Source organism: Ovis aries, chromosome 7, assembly GCF_016772045.2.
Source record: "Ovis aries strain OAR_USU_Benz2616 breed Rambouillet chromosome 7, ARS-UI_Ramb_v3.0, whole genome shotgun sequence".
NCBI classification, from domain to species: domain Eukaryota; kingdom Metazoa; phylum Chordata; class Mammalia; order Artiodactyla; family Bovidae; genus Ovis; species Ovis aries.
The window spans coordinates 59588744-59612981 of NC_056060.1; the positions used below are offsets into that span (position 1 = coordinate 59588744).

The 24238-nt window shown below is 38.5% G+C and overlaps 1 protein-coding gene and 1 non-coding gene across 18 annotated transcripts in view; one reads left to right on the forward strand and one right to left on the reverse strand.

Annotated features, from left to right (window-relative positions):
- The window catches only part of CEP152 (centrosomal protein 152), a 104234-nt gene that overhangs the window by 53608 nt on the left and 26388 nt on the right, over positions 1-24238 (forward strand). For 7 of the 17 annotated variants that reach the window (XM_042252497.1, XM_042252498.1, XM_012181617.4 and 4 more), the window contains 8 exons: positions 976-1171; positions 7327-7449; positions 8667-8776; positions 9516-9644; positions 9766-9901; positions 18379-18564; positions 20283-20564; positions 22904-23035. In XM_042252497.1, coding sequence (XP_042108431.1) covers positions 976-1171; positions 7327-7449; positions 8667-8776; positions 9516-9644; positions 9766-9901; positions 18379-18564; positions 20283-20564; positions 22904-23035 — 1294 coding nt within the window. The remainder of the gene's footprint in view (positions 1-975; positions 1172-7326; positions 7450-8666; positions 8777-9515; positions 9645-9765; positions 9902-18378; positions 18565-20282; positions 20565-22903; positions 23036-24238) is intronic. The other 10 variants (XM_042252499.1, XM_042252501.1, XM_012181622.4 and 7 more) reach the window with 2 other exon arrangements.
- On the reverse strand, positions 15368-15474 carry LOC114115965 (U6 spliceosomal RNA). Its single transcript, XR_003590065.1, has one exon. It is a non-coding gene; the product is annotated as a U6 spliceosomal RNA (small nuclear RNA).

Here is a 24238-nt window from a genome sequence, read left to right on the forward strand (position 1 = left end):
ATTGAAATACAAAATATTCCCAGCCCTACTCTTTTGCTGTGGCTTTCCCTGCCTTGCCGCCGTCTTGAGGTAATTTGCTCACATATACCACAGGTCTCCAGAGCCCTTTTTCTGTGTAGCTACCTTCCTCACAGTGTTTTGCTCCCCAGATTCTAGCCATTTTGGCTTTTCCCATACTGAATTCTGCAACTTGGTGAGATTGCAGAGAGTGGACTCCCTGGGTTTCCTCTTTCTGTGCTGCACACTGAAAACTCTCCAGGAAGAAAGCTGCAGCCATTAGAAGGCTTACCTTGCTTGCTTTACTTTTCTCAAGCATCACTACACTGTGCTGCTTGTTGTCCAGTGATTGAACACCACCATTTCATTTATTTTATTTAGTTTTCTAGCTTTTTTAAAGACAGAGAAAACTGGCCCTTTTAATCCATTATGGCAAGGAACAGAAATACTCATTCCAATTTTAATATTTATTGACCAACTATAGTGGGGATTAAATTAGCACGTCATTTATTTGTGTTATTTTTTTTCTTTCGGGTTGCTCAGATATCCACCCAGGCTTGTGTTTTAATAAAAGAGAGACAGAAATTGTTGATTAGGATAACTAGTGTTTTACTATTCATTTCCTCTTCATTTTCTCATTGTTTCTCTTGGAGTCATGAAGGACATGTGTGTATAGCATGCAACTTATCAAAAGTAAAAATGCATGCTCTGCTGAAGTTCATACTGTCGAACTCCTTGCAGTGAGGTAGCAGGACTATGCTTGAGAATGGTCTTCCTGTGAATGAACTTGTGTCTATATAGGAATGTATCAAAGGCAATAACCTGTGTATGACAAAGCTTAAAATCGTTTTTGAAATACGAGTATATAGTTGGATGGGTTGCAAAGCATGGTTACCCCTGCAGTTAGTTGCTTTTGAGGAATAGTCATGCTTGATTTGTTACTGGATTTAACCATAAATACGATCATTTTTCCATTAGCATTGTGCAGCAAGAAGGCCCAGATGAAGCGCTTTCTAAAGAGGAGGTCATCTTGAAGCTGAAAGCAGAGGTGCAGCGTTTGCTGGATAGCAACTCTGTGAAGCGTCATCTGGTGTCTCAGTTACAAAGTGATCTCAAAAACTCTCATAAGAAAATCGAAGCTCTCCAAGTGGAGAAGGATGAAAAAAGCATTGAGGTAGAATTTGTAAAGCTGTAAAGCTGTTTTTCAAGACTGAATAAAGAAAACTCTTATAGTTTTCACATTTAAATTAAACTTTTGTCTTTCAGGCATTCATTTGACTTCTTTATAAGTAAAGTTAATTAACTAATTTTGACTGTGCTGGATCTGCTTTGCTACACACGGGCCTTCTCTGGTTGCAGAAAATAGGGAATGCCCTTTAGTTACAGTGCCTGGGCTTCTCATTGTGGTGATTGCTCTTGTTTCAGAGTGCAGGCTCAGTAGTTGTGGTTCCAAGGCTTAGTTGCCCCTCGGCATGTGGAATCTTCCCAGAGTAGGGATCAAACCCACGTCCCCTGCATTGGAAGGCAGATTCCCAACACCTGGACCGCCAGGGAGGTCCATAAATGAAGTTTGAAGAAGGAAATGCCACTTAAAGAAATATACTTTCTGGTTACTCTTGGCACTTAATAAATGAGATGCCAATTAGGTAAAATTCCATAACCACAAATCCAATGAAGCGTTCTTTATAACAAGGTATCTGCATTTCCTCAAGATTGGCTTGTTCCAGTAGTGCTTTAACATCTAGTTAGACTTGCCACAAAATGCCCTAGCAATTTGTCTGATATTTCCCTGGCCCATGTTCTAAAAAGAATAGTCATTCTACAATGAAATAAAAAAATTAATTGTATAGTGGTATTAAGAGTTGGGAAAGGCATGTTAAATATGTCAGAGTCCTTGAAACCCACCTTTGTATCTTTATAAAGTAAGTTAGTGTGCTTACTTTATAGATAAGGTAAATGAAACTGGAGGAATTTGTGACCCTTCTGGGCTTAGAGTGAGTCTTTGGGTAAATTGAGACTAAAACATTGGACTAATGAATAGATCTAGGTTATTTCTCCAAGATCATGCTATCAGAGGTCTTTAGGGATGTCCTCTTTCAACAGCTGCCTTTTTCACCCTTCTCTGTCTCTAAATCCCAGCTCACCTGTATTCCCATTGGAAGGAAAGATCTAGAAGCTAAGAGGAGAGGAAAGGTTATATATGAGTGTAGGTAGGTGGGACTTGCCTGGTGGTCCAGTGTTTAAGACTCTGTGCTTCTGCAGAGGGCACGGGTTCAGTCCCTGGCCAGAGAATTTAAGATCTTCCATGGTGTGTGGTGCTGCCAAAAAAAAAGAAAAAGATGTAGGTAGTGTATTCCTTTTCCTCATGGATGAACATAATATTTTGCTTCCTACTTTGGTACTGTTTTATCTCTTGATCCTTTAAGCTAGGAGTTGTATTCATTAAAACAGTCCTATTAAAGCAAAGTGTGCAAGATGTTCTCTGGCGCTTATTATTGTGGAATTTTAATCGTGCCTAGTTTGCTTTCCAGAAATAATAGTGTGCTCTCACTGTGAAAGCCCTGCCCAGTTTGGTTCTTTCTTCTGAGTAACTATATTTGATGAGCACATTGATTTCAATGTTAATAAGCAAATGAGAAATGGGAGACTGTGCTTCCCCACAGCACATTTAACATCTTTAAACCAAGCTGTTTTAACTGTTTCCATATGTTTTTTATAAAGAATGGAAATGAAAATTTGTGTTAGGTTAGAGTTGATTAATTTAATAAGCATTTTGGTGTGAGTGTGTTAAGGGTAGGAGCCTGATTTGGGGTCTGAACTTTAGCTCTGGTGTCTTGTTGCTTTCTCTTTTCCATATTGAAATCCCTAGTTAGCATTTGCTGTACAGATACACTTTCACATGTGTGGAAATGGCTGGTGGCCATTCCTTGTGTTGTTTTTAACCTTTCTGTTTGCCTCCACACTCTACAGTCTGTTTTATCAGTAGATTAGAGGGAGCCATCTCATTTTTGAATACCCTTTTTTTTTTTGCCAGGTAGCCTTCTGCCATTGGAGAAGGCGATGGCACCCCACCCCAGTACTCTTGCCTGGAAAATCCCATAGACAGAGGAGCCTGGTAGGCTGCAGTCTATGGGGTCGCGAAGAGTCAGACATGACTGAGCGACTTCACTTTCACTTTTCACTTTCCTGCATTGGAGAAGGAAATGGCAACCCACTCCAGTGTTCTTGCCTGGAGAATCCCAGGGACGGGGGATCCTGGTGGGCTGCAGTCCATGGGGTCGCGAAGAGTCAGACACGACTGAGCGACTTCACTTTCACTTTTCACTTTCATGCATTGGAGAAGGAAATGGCAACCCACTCCAGTGTTCTTGCCTGGATTATCCCAGGTACGGGGGACCCTGGTGGGCTGCCGTCTACGGGGTCGCACAGAGTCAGACACGACTGAAGCGGCTTAGCAGCAGCAGCAGCCTTCTGCCATAGTGATTTCTCAGCAGTCTACATTTGTTTTTTCTTAAAGTGAGACTGAGACTGAATCCAGTCCTTGATGCTTATGGCTATTCTGCTTCAACTTAACTATATAGGAATCTCTTGAGAGTATTGTCTTGATAATTCTGTGAGTGTTTGCTCAGTAAATATTTATTGAATTATTACATATGTTGACCCATTTCCTAGATGGGGAAGAGGGAGAGGAGGTAGTAATTTAATGGACAGGTGGGTTTTTAAAATAAGCACTCAAGTTCTCAGTTGTCTCATTAGCAGATGAATGCCTTCAAACTTGGCCTTTGCCTCCTGTTTCTCTCATCTTTTTCTAATGGAGCTCCCTATTTAGTCTGTAAAGTCAGAAAGCAGGGTTGGGGAGGTATGTGGATGAAAAGAAAATCATTCAGTTTAGGGTTTTTTTTTTTTTAAGCTACTTTATGCAAGGTCTAATGGGATTCAGCAATGAAAGAAACAATGGCCATTCTATGAAGGAACTTCAATTCTAGAATATTGCTATCCAGTGGAAATATAATAATGCCATATATCTAACTTAAAATCTCTAGTAGTCCCATTACAGTAAAATAGGTGACATTGATTTTAATAATTTATTTAACCTAGTATATATAAAATATCTTCTCAATATGTGATCAATATAAAATTATTAATAAGACAGTTTATTTTGTGTGTGTGCTCTGCCCTTGAAATCTGGCATGTATTTTCTCCTTACCGCATGTTTCTATTTGGACAAGTCACATTTCAAGTGCTCAACAACCATACATGGTTACTGGCTACCATAGTCAATACTACAGATCTACAAGAAGATGGACATGTATAACTTTGTGTAATAAGGATGATACTAATTACAAAGTGCTATGAGAAGGAATAACTAACTGATCTTGCGGGTGGCGTGGGGTACTAACGTAGCCGTAGTGAAGTCTATGGAGGGAACTTTTGATCTCTGTCTTCAAGGATAAACCCAGGGGAGAAGGTGGAAAGGCACATTTCAGCCTTGAACGGACGTACATAAAAGGATATAGCAAATAAGCTAGACGTTTATATTATATAAACTTAGTCTCTCTGAAATCTTTAATGAAGCAAATTCATTAAGTGTCTCTTGATTTTTTTTTTTTCTTAATTGTGGCTGCACTGGGTCTTTGTGGTTTGCTGGCTTTCTCTGGTTGTTGCGCACGGAGCAGCAACTTTCTCTGGTTGCTCTTGAGTGCATGGGCTCAGTAGATGCAGCAGGTGGGCTTCGTTGCCCTGTAGCATGTGAGATCTTAGTTCCCTAACCAGGGATTACACCCAAGTCCCCTGCACTGAAAGGCAAACCCTGGACCACTAGGGCAGTCCCTCTATTGATTTTTTAGAAAGAATGATCATAGCTACCGTCAAATCCGGAGCTTAATGAAATGATGTTGAACTTTTGTGCTTGCTAAGAGAAAGAACACAATAATTTAAACTTCTCTGGATGTCTTTTTAAAGAGAACTAGGCCATCAGAATCCTCCCCTAAAGCCTTTTTATATTAAGAAGGGCAACAAAAATATTTCCTATATAATCTTTTTGACAGATTCTTTCATAGATGTTTTAAAGGTATCGATATATTTATTTCTTTATAAATGCCTTTAGTATGTTTTATATCCATTTCTATTCATCTTATATAGAACAGTTTAAAGTTACTAGAGTTTTTTTCCTTTTATGTCATATGACTATTCATAGCAGTGCTGCTTTATGACATTTCCAGGATAATATGCGATCAAACTAAGGAGTCTGGCCATACATAGCACTATGCAGTGATTAGGGGTGGGTCAAATACTATGCTGTACATTCCAGTTGAACAACTGGGCCATTAAGGTAGAATGTGGCAAAGGCCTTAGAAAAACCAGACTGGCTTACTAGCAGGCAGGGACCACATCGACACTGAATTTTTTGTAAGCTTAAGAAATAAAACACAGAGCCCTTTCTGTGTGTGATACTTAATAGGAGATCGTTACCTTACCACAAGCTGTGGTTAAAGCCATACTCTGATTCCAGGGGACTTGATAGGCAATGGTCAGTAGCCAACTCAGAAGGATCCTGGCTAGAATTTTTTGAGACATAGGAAGATAGTATAGGAGTTGGTATATTATAATTCTTGTGTTTTTGAAGATAATGCCTTCTGTATTCCAGCTTTAGAGAGAGAAATTTTGTTGCGACATTCAAATGGTCCTTCTCTTTTGAAAGACATTCTTAAGAGTTTTGTGCCAACAATTACTGCAAATCCCAAGTCCCAGTGTGCCTGCAGTGTGAAAATATGTCAAAATTGAGTGCAGTAACTAGCCATGAAGATTGTTTTCTCAGGGTAGCAGTATGGTGTTACTTTTGTTCTGAGTAATAGAAACTCACTAATAAGGAAGGAAGCACAAATGAATGTCATAAACCTTAAAAAGTAGAGGCCATGTTTAAAAAAAAAAGAGCCATTCTAATAAGTCAACAAAATCCTTTAAAGTCTCATTGATACCCCCAAGTCTGGAAAGCTAACAGAGCAGATAGTCTTATCTCCTCTCTCTTCTGACTGGGACAGGAGCCGTGGCTTCTGGGACATGCTGGCAGGTGAACCAGCAAAGCCAGCAACTAGAGCAGCCTCCCTCTGAAGGAAATGAAGACTAAATGGGAAACAGGAGCCAAAGCCTTGGGGTTCTGTCACCCCACATAGAATGAGATACACATACCTATTTTTCCCCCAGTTAGTAGAATGAACTTTGGTACAGATATTTTTTAAACACTGAAGGAAAGACCTCAGAGTTCAGGTAAAGAATAAAACCAACAGGTCAATTAGAGTAGATATTAAAAAAAAAAAAACAATTTTGACCTCTTCAGTGAACAAATAACTTTAAAAAATGCATAAAATACTCGGGTAGTAAGAGGAAAATGCTAACCTATATATATCTGGGAAGATGAAGAACAAGTGAACAATGAAGGCATGTAAGAGGTGCTCTCTGATGGTGACACAAGAAATGCAAATGAAAAAAATTTTGGAGATCCTTTCCCTCATCGAACACAATAACCATTCAGTCACTACTGGCAGCAAAGAGAGCTGGACAGACTCTTGTACTACCTGACGGTATACATGTGTATCAACTTTCTGCAAACAATTTACCAAAGTCAATCATGAATTCCTATTGAATAAAACGTATGAATTAATATTGATTAGATATGCTAAGCCTAATGGGTGAAAGTGTGATGAAAAATAGAATGTTTGCATAGTCTCAAGTGTCTCTGAATAATACTCTTACTATTAATTGCAAAATAGTAACTTTATAGTGGAGGTGTCTGCAGACACGGTCTTTGACCTTCATCAATTAGTTGATCAATACCAGTGATGAGGCATATTGATGTCATATGTCTCCTCAGAAGTGTTCACATCACTTCTTTGGTATTCATGCAAAAATGCCTAACCTAAATTTAATAATGAAGTAATATCAGAAAAGCTCAAATTAAGGGACAACCTAGAAAATAACGGATTAGTACAAGTACTCTTCAAAAATGTCATGGATTTGAAAGACAAAGACTGAGAACAACTGTCCCAGATTGGAGGAGACTAATAAGATGTGACAGCTAAATGCAATGTAGAGTTGTAGATTGCATCCTGAACCAGAAAAAGAATATTTAGAGGAAAATTGGAAAATTTTGTATAAGGTGTGTAGATTGGTTAATAGTTTTGCATCCTAGTTAATTTAGTGGTATTGATAATTGTACTCTGGTTATTTGTACTGTTTTTGTACTTTCTTTGTAAGTATGACATTGTTTCAAAACTAGTGCTTAAAAGTTTTTAAAAACCTGAAAACTTTTGATTTCTCTTTAACATTTAGACTAAAACAGATACCTCAGAAAAACCAACTAATCAGATATGGCCTGACTCTTCTGACATGATTGTCAAAGATGATATACTGCGGCTTAAAAATGAAATTCAAGTTTTACAGCAACAAAATCAGGTGATTAAAAACCTTTCCTCTATTTTAGGAGAAATCTCATGACCTCATTCAAAAATAGAGAGGTACTATGACACACTTCATGGGAAATAAATGGGGAAACAGTGTAAACGGTGTCAGACTTTATTTTTGGGGACTCCAAAATCACTGCAGATGGTGACTGCAGCCATGAAATTAAAGGACGCTTACTCCTTGGAAGGAAAGTTATGACCAACCTAGATAGCATATTCAAAAGCAGAGACATTACTTTGCTGACTAAGGTCCATCTAGTCAAGGCTATAGTTTTTCCTGTGGTCATGTATGGATGTGAGAGTTGGACTGTGGAGAAGGCTGAGTGCCGAAGAATTGATGCTTTTGAACTGTGGTGTTGGAGAAGACTCTTGAGAGTCCCTTGGACTGCAAGGAGATCCAACCAGTCCATTCTGAAGGGGATCAGCCCTGGGATTTCTTTGGGAGGAATGATGCTAAAACTGAAACTCCAGTACTTTGGCCACCTGATACGAAGAGTTGACTCATTGGAAAAGACTCTGATGCTGGGAGGGATTGAGGGCAGGAGGAGAAGGGGACGGCAGAGGATGAGATGACTGGATGGCATCACAGACTCGATGGACGTGAGTCTGAGTGAACTCTGGGAGTTGGTGATGGACAGGGAGGCCTGGCGTGCTGCGATTCATGAGGTCTCAAAGAGTCGGACACGACTGAGCGACTGAACTGAACTGACTGACACAAAGGTATTAGTGGACAGTACATTAGCAGGTAATTAGGGTTCCAGTTATTTCCTTTTACTATTGGTCATGTGGTAGTATTTTCATTGGAAGGTAAGTTAGTATGATTCCAGCTTTCTGTCTGCATAATTGCACAGCTATTGGAAGTATTCTTTCCTCCTCAGGCAGCTCTTGACCAAAAAGTGAAACCTTGCTTGTTTATATGGTTGGGAAGGTTATTGTATTCTAAGACTTGTTAGAAAACATCAGTTAGCCAATTCTTCACTGACTGAATGCTTTTATGCAAGTTTTTAACGTTTACTCCAATCAGAAAGCTATTTGATAAGCCTATACTTTTACAAAGCCTGAAGAGACTTTTATAGAATTATGAAAATGATATTATGTCAAATAATGTTATAATGAAAGAGAAAAGGCACAGAGGATATCAGAAAATAAGATTAGACTAGTCAATAAAGGTCTTTATTTCCTCTAAATACTTTATTCTTTTGTATCCAGGAACTTAAAGAAAGTGAAGAAAAACTGAGAAATACAAATCAAGACTTATGCAATCAAATGAGACAAATGGTACAAGATTTTGACCGTGATAAACAAGAAGCTGTTGATAGGTGAGGTACAGACAGAGGTCTCCCTTCTCCCATTTCCTATTCTCTCTCCCTTACACACCCCCCTACAAAAGATTCAAGTAAAATGATGCGGGTGGACCCTCCCCATTGAGATCATAAATTGGAGAAGAAGAGTCCCTGGCTTCTCAAATTAGAATTTGGAACACACTTTCCATAGAAATAATGTTATGTAGTGGGTGAGTTCTATGGAACCATCCAAACTGTAGTTCATTGAAACAGTAGAACTTAATGGCTTAACTGGTTTTTTTTTATAAGAAAGAATTTTGTGGGAGGAAATAATGTCTTCTAAATACAAAGTCATAAACTTGGAAACAGACTTTTGGAACATAACTTATGTGTGAGTTGGGTGATTTAGTATTTGCGTTTATAGATAACTTAGAATTTTAGAACCACACCCTCTGTTATTTCAATTATTTTTTTATAAACAAGTTCTAAACACAGACTGTTATACTCTGTGTGAAGGACTAGGGCATTCACACATCTAGGTTTCTAATTTTTCTCTAGAAACATTTGCAGAAAGAAAATGTTGAAGGTTCTCAAAAGATCATCTATTGAAAGTTAGCTATTACTACTTTTGGTTGGGGAAAACCAATCTGATCTTAATTGCTCTATGCATTCATAGGGAAGGAGTGGGAAGGGAGGGAGGGAAACCAGTTCATCTCACTGTTTCTGGTAATGCTGGGCACTGCCTTAGATTCCGCTGTCTGTTGTCTGTCTCTAGGTGTGAGAGGACTTACCAGCAGCACCATGAAGCCATGAAAACCCAAATACGGGAAAGCCTGTTAGCAAAGCACGCTTTGGAGAAACAGCAACTCTTTGAGGTTTATGAGGCGACTCGCTTACAACTTAGGTGAGAATGCAAGTCTCGCTGCCCTTGAAAGTGTAGAGACAGCTTTCTCTTATCCCATCATTTAGAGGAAAATTGTTTGTTCTGCAGCCTTACATTTAGTTGCTGGTTTTGTGTATCCAAGGTCTGACTTAGATAAGGTGAATAAGGAGATGGCGGCTGTGCAGGAATGTTACCTGGAAGTGTGCCGAGAGAAAGATAACCTAGAAGCGACTCTCAGGAAGAGTGTGGAAAAAGAGCAACAGGCACAGGAGAAGAAGGTACAGAACAAGCTCTTGTTGTGCTCACTTCATTGCTCTTTGAAACCAGTACACTTATTCCCTTGTGGAACAGGGAAGACTTCTGTAGAAGGCTCTTTACGTTTGACTGATTGACGCGAATTCAGCTCACAAAGTTCAGTAAACATTGAAATGATTATTAAAGCCCTGGTAGAAAATAGCAGATCCATAGGAGAAAGTGATTCTTCCTTGTAGATTTCTAAGAGACCAAAGAGAGTTCTGTAAAATAAGGGAGGTGGATCCGAGTCACTTTGAGTCTGAAGCTCAGATCCTCATTGTGTGTGTGTATTTGCTGCTCAGGTGGTTACTCCCAGCCCTGTGAGCACTGCATGAAGTATCACCCTCAGACACCTTTTCCTCTGACCCGTTTCTCTCAGGATGTAAGCATCCATTTATTCTGGGGAAATGGGCAGGAATTTGAACTGGGGTGTTGTGATATAGGAGGTGATGATGTGGGGCTGTGAAGAGGAAGGTCAGTTTAAGTGTGCCCTCTGTCTAGGGAGATCTTGTTGTTCAGGGAAGCTGGAGGGGCTGCAGTGTCCTCTGTACTCCTGCCTGAATCTTCCAAGTTGCCCTTGGCGAGTGTTCAGGAGTCAAATCACTTAAAAGCAGTCGCCTCTCCTGTCTTCTTCCCTGTCCTGACCCGATCCTGATCCAGACACCCATCCGCCTCTCCCTTTCCCTTGAGACCAGGCTGCAGACCACAATCTGAAAGCCACCTGCATCAAAATTAGAAAATATTTTTAAAGGCTTGAGGAAATGTTTTTAACAGAGATTTCTGAATAAGTTTCAGTAAAGCTTGGTGATTGCTACCACCAGTCTTGAAAAGAATGTAAGGAGCAGGTGAGGCACTCTAGTTCATTTAATATTTTGATTATTTTTGAACAGGTTAATATGGTAGAAAAACATGCCATGTATACATACCATCTAGTGAAAAAAGAACTAAGGGGAGATGTTTTAGTTTGTGCTGGTGAAATAAAAGCTAGAAAGTGTCTTAAATTACCTAGAAATTAAAGACTTAGCTCAGTAATGTTTGAAAAAATTAAAATAGGGAGAAGATCTAGTGTGATTGTTTTCTTTCTTCCTTCCTTTAAATATATAAATTGGCAAGAACATAAGAGCATTTCTCTCAAAGAGGTCTTTCCTTTTGCAAGTATATTTCCTAGTAATTTTAAAAGAATCAATTTGGCTGTAAAATTTAACCCCCCATAATCGGTCAGTTGCAATTAATAGCTGGTACTAACTGGTATTTTGGCTCATAAATTCTTGTGCGCTGGGGCAAGAAGGAAAGTTAAAACTATTTAGGCCTTCCAAAAAAACCTATAAGTTACTTTTTTTCTTTAAAAGTTTTAGATTGCCATACAATGAAATTGATTCTTTTTCATTTGATATCCAGTTTTATAGATTTTTAACCCATGTGTGTATTGAAACAGAACAGTCTCATCACCCTAAAAGACTCCTCTGCACTATTAGTTACACCCATCCCTCACGTAAAGGGCCAGTGTACTTAACAGCAGTAAAAGTTGAATTCCTTTCTTCTCTGGATATTCTTTAGTTTTTTTATTTAGATTTATATAAGTCCTTTATAAAGCTTAGTAGTCTTCATAAGCCAGTCAGAATAGAACTCCTTTACATTTATGAGACTTTAATTTTTTCATATCCTCCAGAACTAGACAAAAGATATGTATTTACACACCAGTGTACTTTCCTAGGAATTGTTTCACATTCACACAATGGGAGAAACTTACTAATTTGAACAAGCTAGGGAATTGTTAGGGTAGTCCTTCTCCACAGGACATCAGTCATTTTCATTTTCCTGGTCTTCAGGTCAAGAGCTTTGCTTGGATACAAAATGTCTATGACAGGCAATGCTTTGAGTCCCCAGTTGTATTTCCCTTTTTCATATGTCATCTTTCTGCAACACTCGTTGAATCAGGCTGCAGGTTAAGTACAAGTTCAATTCCAGCCTTTAAAGCTTCTATTAACAGATGTTAACCTGGCTTGTTCATATACACAGGAACCTTCAAACTGGATAGTAATCAATAAAGGCTATGAATCTGTTGAGCTTCCCTGGTGGCTCAGACAGTAAAGAATCTACCTGCAATGTGGGAGACCTGGGTTTGATCCCTGGGTTCAGAAGATCCTTTGGAGAAGGAAATAGCAGCTCACTCCAGTATTCTTGCCTGGAGAATTCCACAGACAGAGGAACCTGGTGGGCTATAGTTCCTGGGGTCGCAAAGATTTGCACACGACTTGGTTTTTCTAGTGGTCATGTATGGATGTGAGAGTTGGACTGTGAAGAAGGCTGAGCGCCGAAGAATTGATGCTTTTGAACTGTGGTGTTGGAGAAGACTCTTGAGAGTCCCTTGGACTGCAAGGAGATCCAACCAGTCCATCCTAAAGGAGATCAGCCCTGGGATTTCTTTGGGAGGAATGATGCTAAAACTGAAACTCCAGTACTTTGGCCACCTCATGCAAAGAGGTGACTCATTGGAAAAGACTCTGATGCTGGGAGGGATTGGGGGCAGGAGGAGAAGGGGACGACAGAGGATGAGGTGGCTGGATGGCATCACGGACTCAATGGACGTGAGTCTGAGTGAACTCCGGGAGTTGGTGATGGACAGGGAGGCCTGGCGTGCTGCGATTCATGGGGTCGCAAAGAGTCGGACACGACTGAGCGACTGAACTGAACTGAACTGAGTGACTAACACACAGATAAACATGAATCTGTAGACAAGGAAAAGATGATCAATGCTGCCAGGCATAATGCCATTCCTACACAGAAGCTAAGGCTTGCTTATACAGTTGTAATCCATGTTAAATCTGTCCTTAGAAGTTAGATTTTTTTGACTGTCAGAGACATGCAAAACAAGTTTCAACATTTTAAAACTATCCAAGTATTCCTTCCCTTGAATGATAAAACTTTTTAAATTAAATATTTCTGTAATATGTTCAAATGACAGATTCCTGTGACCAATAAATTTGCTTTTCTTCTGTAGAGTTGGAAGCAAGGTTTTCCTCACTGTGGTGGATTGCAGAAATGGCCACACTTTCCTCCTATCCCTGAATGTGGGTCTCTTTGCAGTGTGGCTTTGTAGCTGTTCTCAGTTATAGATAATCTGTTTCTCTTCCCTTAGTAAAAATTATGTAAAAAGAGATTTAAAAAGCATTTATGCTTTTATTTATGGTCCTTGGAAGCTTGATACTCTTAGGAACCCTTTGTCCAAGCACCATGTGAAGGATCTGGAATAACCTGCTCGATGATGAGACATGTAACCAAGTCTCTGTGTCATCCTGGTGACACTGAACAAACCACTAGGCATGTGAGTGTTGTCATCTTAGACCACTGTAGCCCCAGTTGTCTGCAGAGATCAGCTGAGTAGGCTCATGCCATTCACCACCACCCAGGTGATGCACAGAATCATGGGAAATAATAGACGTTTGTTGTTGTCTTTGTTTTTTTTTTGTTTTTTTTTTTTTATAGTTTTTTATTTTTAAAATTTTAAAATCTTTAATTCTTACATGCATTCCCAAACATGAACCCCCCTCCCACCTCCCTCCCCATAACATCTTTCTGGGTCATCCCCATGCACCAGCCCCAAGCATGCTGCATCCTGCGTCAGACATAGACTGGCGATTCAATTCACATGATAGTATACATGTTAGAATGTCATTCTCCCAAATCATCCCACCCTCTCCCTCTCCCTCTGAGTCCAAAAGTCCGTTATACACATCTGTGTCTCTTTCCCTGTCTTGCATACAGGGTCGTCATTGCCATCTTCCTAAATTCCATATATATGTGTTAGTATACTGTATTGGTGTTTTTCTTTCTGGCTTACTTCACTCTGTATAATCGGCTCCAGTTTCATCCATCTCATCAGAACTGATTCAAATGAATTCTTTTTAACGGCTGAGTAATACTCCATTGTGTATATGTACCACAGCTTTCTTATCCATTCATCTGCTGATGGACATCTAGGTTGTTTCCATGTCCTGGCTATTATAAACAGTGCTGCGATGAACATTGGGGTACATGTGTCTCTTTCAATTCTGGTTTCCTCGGTGTGTATGCCCAGAAGTGGGATTGCTGGGTCATAAGGTAGTTCTATTTGCAATTTTTAAGGAATCTCCACACTGTTTTCCATAGTGGCTGTACTAGTTTGCATTCCCACCAACAGTGTAGGAGGGTTCCCTTTTCTCCACACCCTCGCCAGCATTTATTGCTTGCAGATTTTTGGATCGCAGCCATTCTGACTGGTGTGAAGTGGTACCTCATTGTGGTTTTGATTTGCATTTCTCTAATAATGAGTGATGTTGAGCATCTTTTCATGTGTTTGTTAGCCATCTGTATGTCTTCTTTGGAGAAATGTCTATTTAGTTCTTTGGCCCATTTTTTGGTTGGGTCGTTTATTTTTCTGGAGTTGAGCTGCAGAAGTTGCTTGTATATTTTTGAGATTAGTTGTTTGTCAGTTGCTTCATTTGCTATTATTTTCTCCCATTCAGAAGGCTGTCTTTTCACCTTGCTTATATTTTCCTTTGTTGTGCAGAAGCTTTTAATTTTAATTAGATCCCATTTGTTTATTTTTGCTTTTATTTCCAGAATTCTGGGAGGTGGATCATAGAGGATCCTGCTGTGATTTATGTCTGAGAGTGTTTTGCCTATGTTCTCCTCTAGGAGTTTTATAGTTTCTGATCTTACATTTAGATCTTTAATCCATTTTGAGTTTATTTTTGTGTGTGGTGTTAGGAAGTGATCTAGTTTCATTCTTTTACAAGTGGTTGACCAGTTTTCCCAGCACCACTTGTGAAAGAGATTGTCTTTACTCCATTGTATATTCTTGCCTCCTTTGTCAAAGATAAGGTGTCCATATGTGTGTGGATTTATCTCTGGGCTTTCTATTTTGTTCCATTGATCTATATGTCTGTCTTTGTGCCAGTACCATACTGTCTTGATGACTGTGGCTTTGTAGTAGAGCCTGAAGTCAGGCAAGTTGATTCCTCCAGTTCCATTCTTCTTTCTCAAGATTGCTTTGGCTATTCGAGGTTTTTTGTATTTCCATACAAATCTTGAAATTATTTGTTCTAGTTCTGTGAAAATGTGGCTGGTAGCTTGATAGGGATTGCATTGAATTTGTAAATTGCTTTGGGTAGTATACTCATTTTCACTATATTGATTCTTCCAATCCATGAACATGGTGTATTTCTCCATCTATTAGTGTCCTCTTTGATTTCTTTCATCAGTGTTTTATAGTTTTCTATATATAGGTCTTTAGTTTCTTTAGGTAGATATATTCCTAAGTATTTTATTCTTTTCATTCCAATGGTGAATGGAATTGTTTCCTTAATTTCTTTTTCTACTTTCTCATTATTCGTGTATAGGAATGCAAGGGATTTCTGTGTGTTGATTTTATATCCTGCAACTTTACTATATTCATTGATGATCTCTAGAAAAATATGGAACACTTCACGAATTTGCGTGTCATCCTTGCGCAGGGGCCATGCTAATCTTCTCTGTATCGTTCCAATTTTAGTATATGTGCTGCCGAAGCGAGCACTGTTGTTGTCTTTGTATTGTCTGGTTTATTATATCAGGCCTTAGAAAGCATCACTGCCAACAAAGCTAGTGGAGGTGATGGAATTCCAGTTGAGCTATTTCAAATTCTGAAAGATGATGCTGTGAAAGTGCTGCACTCAATATGCCAGCAAATTTGGAAAACTCAGCAGTGGCCACAGGACTGGAAAAGGTCAGTTTGCATTCCAATCCCAAAGAAAGGCAATGCCAAAGAATGCTCAAACTACCACACAATTGCACTCATTTCACACGCTAGTAAAGTAATGCTCAAAATTCTCCAAGCCAGGCTTCAGCAATACGTGAACCATGAACTCCCAGATGTTCAAGCTGGTTTTAGAAAAGGCAGAGGAACCAGAGATCAAATTGCCAACATCTGCTGGATCATGGAAAAGCAAGAGAGTTCCAGAAAAACATCTCTTTCTGCTTTATTGACTGTGCCAAAGCCTTTGACTGTGTGGATCACAGTAAACTGTGGAAAATTCTGAAAGAGATGGGAATACCAGACTACCTAACCTGCCTCTTGAGAAACCTATATGCAGGTTGGGAAGCAACAGTTATAACTTGACATGGAACAACAGACTGGTTCCAAATAGGATAAGGAGTACGTCAAGGCTGTATATTGTCACCCTGCTTATTTAACTTCTATGCAGAGTACATCATGAGAAACACTGGGTTGGAAGAAACACAAGCTAGAATCAAGATTGCCGGGAGAAATATCAATAACCTCAGATATGCAGATGACACCGCCTTTATGGCAGAAAGTGAAGAGGAACTAAAAAGCCTCTTGATGAAAGTGAAAGAGGAGAGTGAAAAAGTTGGCTTAAAGCTCAACATTCAGAAACGAAGATCATGGGATCCGGTCCCATCACTTCATGGCAAATAGATGGGGAAACAGTGGAAACAGTGTCAGACTTTATTTATTTGGGCTCCAAAATCACTGCAGATGGTGACTGTAGCCATGAAATTAAAAGACACTTACTCCTTGGAAGAAAAGTTATGTCCAACCTAGATAACATTGAAAAGCAGATACATTACTTTGCCAGCAAAGGTCCATCTAGTCAGGGTTATGGTTTTTCCGGTGGTCATGTATGGATGTGAGAGCTGGACTGTGAAGAAAACTGAGCGCTGAAGAATTGATGCTTTTGAACTGAGGTGTTGGAGAAGACTCTAGAGAGTCCCTTGGACTGCAAGGAGATCCAACCAAGTCCATTCTGAAGGAGATCAGCCCTGGGATTTCTTTGGAGGGAATGATGCTAAAGCTGAAACTCCAGTACTTTGGCCACCTCATGCAAAGAGGTGACTCATTGGAAAAGACTCTGATGCTGGGAGGGATTGGGGGCAGGAGGAGAAGGGGACGACAGAGGATGAGATGGCTGGATGGCATCACGGACTCGATGGACGTGAGTCTGAGTGAACTCCAGGAGTTGGTGATGGACAGGGAGGCCTGGTGTGCTGCTATTCATGGGGTCGCAGAGTCGGACACGACTGAGTGACTGAACTGAACTGAACTGATGCATATATTCACACATGTAGACACACAGAAAATTAGTAGGAATTTTCTTCTTTGCGTCAAAAGGAAATGCAGATACGTATAGAAACAACTCTTAAAGGAAAAGCACACACAGATAAGACAATTTGGGGACTTCTTTTACAGTCAAAACAAAAATACCAGTGATACATGGTCTGTGATGTGACAACGGACGGTTTTCCCGACCACGTGGATGAGACTGTCCTGTAGTCCTAGGGCAGCTGCAGTCCCCATGACGTGACTGAAGAAATGGGTCTCTCAGTCCCTAGGAGGTTCTTCAAAACCATACAACAGTCAGCAAACAGATAACATCTTTTTGGCATGTACCAGCGGTGGAAAGGACTCAGATAGCAATTAAGACAGAAATAATCAAGGTCAGCTGTGAACCCGAAAAAAAGCCAGACAACCATATAGTCATGAGTCAGAAATAATGGCGAAGAATCAGAACAAAAGATCTGTTGCCAAGTAGCTCTAGGTATGTGAGGCGCACTTCCTCGGTATTGTAGTCTGCGGTGTTCACCATGTTTCTTCTCATAGCATCTTGGTGGGACTTCCAGAAGAGCCATTTGGAAACACTTTCAAACAAACGCTCATAGATGATTTTGATCCCTGAGTAGAATTTTGTTAGAGTTTTCAGATCAATTGTGTTTCTAGAATAGAAAATAGTATAGGAATAGTTCAAATTATTAAATTTTAACTGACACTTGACAGTTCTTATTTGATAATGCTTTAGCTAGTTTTGGTAAAGTTTTGAATTTGATAATGAAAAAGGTACTAACGTGAATTTGTTGAAGGATGCACAACTTTTAGAATAGAGCAGTAAGAGACTTCCCTAGAGTTTCAGTGATTAAGATTCCATGCTTCCCCTGTAGGGAGCACAGTTTTAATCCCTGATTTGAGGAACGAAGATCCCACATGCCTTGTGCCCTGGCCTGTCACCCCCAAAAAGAATAGAGCAATAACTTTGGGCTTATCTCAGAATACAGATCTTTCCAGAAATGTAAGTTTTCCTGAGCTCTGATACCTCACGTGTCCCGTGATGGCTGGACTGTAAACATAAATGTCAGTTTCACTTTTAAAAAAGGATATTCGGTCTTCTGGGAGTATTTATTTATTAGGTGTATTTATTGTACTAGATACCTTTTCTTTTAATGTATCCAACTGTAAATTTCTTATCCAAATATGTGAGATATAGGCAAGTTTTTACAAGACAACTTATTCAACTGATTGAGTTAGCATATAGGAAGTTCACTTGTCTCTGTTGCTATTATTTATTACATGCATATAACTATTATCTTATAAATTTGACTTGAAGGATATTAGTGTCATATGAGATACTTATTTGAATTTTGTTTAAAGAGACAGCTATTGGAGGAAAGAGAAGAGTATGTAAGGAAACTACAGGTGGAACTTGAAGAAAAGTACCAAGACACCCTTGTGATGGAAAAGGACAAGTGGCTGAAAGAACACGAAAGTAATATTAAACAGCAGGTTGATAATGAAGTGATATTAGCGAAAGAACACTGGGATAAGGAACAGAAAGAGGTGTGGGTTAAAATTTCTTCCTAGTCACTATGTTTAAAAAATGTACTAACTGTTGAGAGAGAGCTCTTCCTGAACTGACATTATTTTTAATAGCCAAGTACATATTCAGTATTCTTGCCTGGAGAATCCCATGAACAGAGGAGCCTGGCGGGCTGTAGTCCATGGGGTCGCAAAGAGTTGGACACGACTGAGCAACTAACACACACACACACACACACACACACACACACACACACACACACACACACAGACATATATGATCATTCATTTTATGTCTTTTAATTGGGCTATTTGCAGTTTATACAAGTTTTATTTTTTAAAACTTCCCACCCCTTAGCTCTTTAGCCTAATTCAGGAAGTGTGTTTTGAGGGGTACTTTTTAAATTTTTTAAATGAAATGACAATCAAATTTCATATGGTGAAATGATTCTGATAACTCGAGACCAAGACAATTAACAAATACTTAATGTACACTGTGGATTAGAAGATAGAAGTAATGATTGGGTAGGCTTGGAAGTATAAAACTTCTATTAACTTCTGTAGCAAATGAAGTTAAGAAATGCTCATAGTTTCCAAGAAATTGAAGAACCAAATTATGATCTTAAAAACTTAGTTGGAAGTGAAATATGTTCTCAAACTTATTTAAACTAGGTTCTTTTGTCCTTGCTATTGCTATTAATTCGGGCTGGGGCTATCTCAAAATGGAATTCTAGACCATTGTCCTGTGTTTTGACTTTCTTACTCATCTCCCATCCCTTCCTTCAAATTTCATCAGTCAAGTGCTGGCACCTGAAATTCCTTCACTAGTCATTTTTTAATATAAAATATATTCTGGAGTGTATCTAGCTATGTACCTATAAAAATATAGATGTCACAAAACAAATGTCCTATTTTTAAATTACTGCAAATTGTTTTTTAGTTGGATTTTTTAATCAGTTATTTACTAGGTGAAGGAATGAGACAGCTATAATGCTTTTGTGAGAATGTTAGGAAAGGATAAATCAAAAAAGGCCACTTAAGATAGCCCCTTTAAGAGAAACAGTACAGCCAGCAGCTGTGGTAGCCAGGGAAGCAATCTGAAAACCCTGGTGGGAAACTTTAAGGAAAAGCAAATTTTGCTATTTCACAAATTTGCCCACTACTAATTATGTTTGTGTCCATCCTACTACACTGCTGAAAGTCATATCATTAAGACATTCTTCCAATAATGCCCTCCTCTTGAATGCACAGCTGACTCAGTGCAGTTTATTATAATAAACAAGATTCTAATGTGGTCAGTTGAGTCAAACTATTTTTTAAAATGTTCAATTTTAGGTTCATTCATTATACTTAACCCATGCCTGCTTTGTGGAAACTCTGATCTTGATGGAAAATCACGTATTAATAGCAGAGATTTTCTTCATTTTTTTTTATAATCATACCATCATTGTATTGGCAATGTGAAAGTTTCCATCTTGAGAGCAAGATAACCTGATCTTATACAACATAGTTAAATCTCCCATGTGATTTGTGTCCCATAGATAAAGTAGAAAAGTAACTTTCAGGATTTCTGTGAGGATATGTTCTCATTGATTACATTTCGAAACCTCACATGATTACTGCAGCAATGTCTAGATGGTTCTCAAACCATCTGTGGTTGCTTTTTTGGCTACCTATTAACTCTAGTTTTTGCTTATTTGAATATTTTTCTCTTCATGTGATTTTTCTTCTGAAAACAGATCAAACAAGAACTGATTCAACAGCTTGAAAAGGAGTGGCAGTCTAAACTGGATCAAACTATAAAGGCAATGAAAAAGAAGACCTCAGATTGTTGCAGCCAAACTGACCAAGAAACCACCATTGATGTTATTTCCAAGAAAGAGATGGCAATCATGATAGAAGAAAAGAAGCGAAAGATCCAGCAAAATTTAGAGCAAGAGAAGGAAACAGCCATCAAGGGAAACTTGAAGAAACTTGAGTTTGAACTGGAACTCAAATATTGTGAAAATATTGCCAAACAGGTAATAGGCAGGTTTACTATAGCAAAATTATTGGAACTGCCTAATGAAAACCTGTAAAGTGCTACCATTGAACTTGTTCATAACTTTATACTTAAATATTTTGTGTACCCTAGGGTAGAGTAACAATCTTATGTTCTAAAATTTTCACTATATTTCTGTCACAAAACTATTGACTCTCAGTTTTTCTATATATTCTTTCAGTGTACAAAATGTTTGCTCCTCTGAGGTTGGTCTAAATATTAAGATGACTAAGGGTAATGATGATGGTTTGGCATCTGAATGAAGCACAATTTACTTATGTATCTTTCGTATCTAACTTTATGGAAAATATTTCGCTAAAGTAGTTATAGATAAGTAAGCTTAAAGTGAATAAGATATTTAACAATATTTGTGTTGAGACTTGATTCTGGAAGCCTGCCCTTTAAATGCGACTTTATCCTGCGGCCAAAAAGTGGTGTCATCACCTCCCCTTGGAAGCACTCAAAAAGGTAGCTCCTTTTTAACTGGGGCCTGTTACTTGCTTCCAAGAAAGGTCAGACAGAGAAAAGCATAGCTCTGTGTTAATGGAATAAAGCTGAGTTATTATTTTGTCAATATTATCTATTACAGTGATGCTTAAATTTTTTGTTCTCAGGATGTCTTTACAATTTTAAAAACTGAAGACTTGAACAGCTTTTCCTATGTTGGTTGTATATATATATATTTTTACTGTATTGGAAAAAAATGCAAGAAAACTTTAAAAAATAAGAGTCCTCATGCACGTTTGCCTTTGGCTGTCAGAGAAGTGGCACATTATATAGCAGGTAGCCTCTGGAGAACTGTACTATTCACATGTGAAAGAATGGGAGTGAAAAAGACAAAGGAGGTCCAAATATTTTGATAATTTCGACCTCACAAACCACCTGACAAGGTTTTTAGCCCTCAGAGATCCTCGGACCTTAATATAATATTATTTATTATATATTTTAAAATTTTAGATCTGTTACTTAATATAAATTCTTAAGATAATACCTGAAGTAAAATTAAAAAAAAATACACACTTGGCTTTTGATAAATACTTGAAGTTCTGCCTATCTGTTAAATTGTTATACATGATTTTGCAAGGGATCCTGAAAGTATGGAAGCATAGGCAAGTATATATAATTGTATTGAGGACATTTTCAGTCAGTTAAAAAATAATTTTCTCAGCTGTTTAAGTTTTGAACAGAGTTAATAAAGTGTTTTATTGGCAAAGAGACATATTTAAGGGTGCTGGTTTGGTATTTATATAATTACAGATCTTATGAAGAAAAACAAAAAGCAGGATGTTATAGAAAGGAAATATTTGCAGTAACTTAGGAATATATATTTCTGTAGGAGCTTTATCTTTTCTGCATGTTTTTAACTCCCTAGAATTTACCTATAAATGTATTTAACATCTTAGTGACAAATTCAGCCCCTTACATCAACTCTGCTTTTGTGTATATGTATGGTCATATGTATATCTTGATATTTTGAACAAGGAAATAGGAAAGATTATTTAATAAATGATCTGTGGTAGCCTGTAATGGATTTACAACCAGATCACCCTCATAATTCAAGCCTTATATTTTTGCTTGACTTGAAGTATCCCCCTTACTTTATAGTCACAGATTCATCCTTGACAGCAAGGAAAATTGCCGAGTATAAGGTTCTAAACTGTGTTGGTGCATTTGCCTGTGTGCACATGTTGATACGTCAGGCACAAGGACTGAGATGGTGGTGGGTATACTGACTGGACAGAGGCCGACACCGAACAAGCTTCCTGCATTTCTTCTTTTTCACCCTGAGATAAATAGGAGTTTGTTGGAAGTGGCAATTTGTATAATTTTCTATTAACGGTGGTAGTGGTGGTTTAGTCACCAAGTTGTGTCTGACTCTTTGCAACTCTATGGACTGTAGCCCACCACACTTCTCTGTCCGTAGCGTTTCCCAAGCAAGAATACTGGAGTGGGTTGCCGTTTCCTTCTCAAGGGATCTTCCCTACTCAGGGATTGAACCCGGATATCCTGCATTGCAGGTGGATTCTTTACTGACTGAGCCACCAGGGAAGCTCTTTCTATTAATTGTAGTGGCTATTAAACATGTATAGTTTTCTGGTTCCTGGTTTGGTATTTGCATAGGTCAGTATGGAACATTTAGAACAGAAGGATTAAATTCACTGCTGGGGATAAGGGTTGGGGAGGACTTGAAATCAGTTTACTCCAGTGCAAAACAGTGTGAAATGCACAGGAAATCATAGAGGTTTCCTGCAAATGGGATCTTTCTGAAATTGTATACCTTCCTTTACCTCCCCGTCTCTCGCAATTGCTCTCCTGAAGGTAGAAACAGCTGTGCAGAATGCTCGTCATCGGTGGCTGGAGGAACTGCCAGAGCTCGCAGAATATAAAGCACTTGTAAGAGCAGAACAGAAGAAGTGGGAGGAGCTACAAGAGCAGTCAGTGGCCAAACGGGTAAGAGCTCTCCTGGGAAGAACCTTCAGGAGGACCTCATCTCCTTTCCAGGAAGCCCTGCCTGCTCATAGCATTGTGGAAGGATTACATGTGATAGTGCCTATTAAGCATTAGCTCAGGACCCAACTAGTGGGATCTGTTCTCATCAGTATCATGTAGCTGAGGGGAAGAGAATGTTTTTCATAGTCAATGAAACTCTCACAGTCTGGAACCTTACCCATGGAACAAAATCTTTTTCTACTTTGCCGTATTTTTAGGAGAATCGGAGAGCAGTTAGCTATATGATATCCTTTCACACATGTAACTGTTGTTTTATGTACTGTGTCAGGAGTCTTATACTTTCCTTGGTAAATAATCAGCGTTTCTTTCCAGAGATGTCATGCTGGTTGACTAGACACATCAGGTATTACAACCATTTGTATTCTCCCAACTTACTTTATTAGTATAAACCAATTCTAGTCAGAATACCAATAAACTGAACTTAGTTTTGAAATTTGACACAATAATTTGAACATTTATTTGGAAAACTGAAAGGGCTAAGAAATTTAAAATATTCTGGAAAAGAAGTAGTAGTCCAACCCTAACACTTAATAGAATATGTTGGAAAGCAACAATTCAGACAGTGTTGAGTCACAAAAATAGAATTCTTTTTCATTCAGTACTATACAGACTTTGAAGATAGGTCCAACAACGAATAAGAATGTAATTGTTTCAAAACATGGAATGAGGAATTATTCTATGTGAAGTAGTCTTATGATAGCCAGATAGCACTTTGGAAAAATTGTTTTTCCACCCAAACATCACAATAAACTCTAGGTTGATTCAGAAATTAAGCATTTTAAAATGAAAGTGTAGGAAAATTAAAAGAAATTGAATATTTCAGATTTGCATCATAATTCGGTAGTAAAGCAACAGGCACAGTAGCAAAGACAGATAAATAGGATAAAATATGTACACCACTTAAAACATTTTTGTTTATGTAATAAAATTAAGAGAGGGGATAATAAAAATAAGGGAAGTAAGTGAATCAGATAGAACCATTATATGTGATAAGAAAAACAATACAAATTTATGAGAAACAATCTATGGATAAGTACCCCAAATATATGGACATGCAGTCTTCATGAGAAGTCCACAAATAGCAAACTTAAGGTGCTATTTTATGCCATATGTTTATATCCTCTCTGAATTGTAATACGCAAA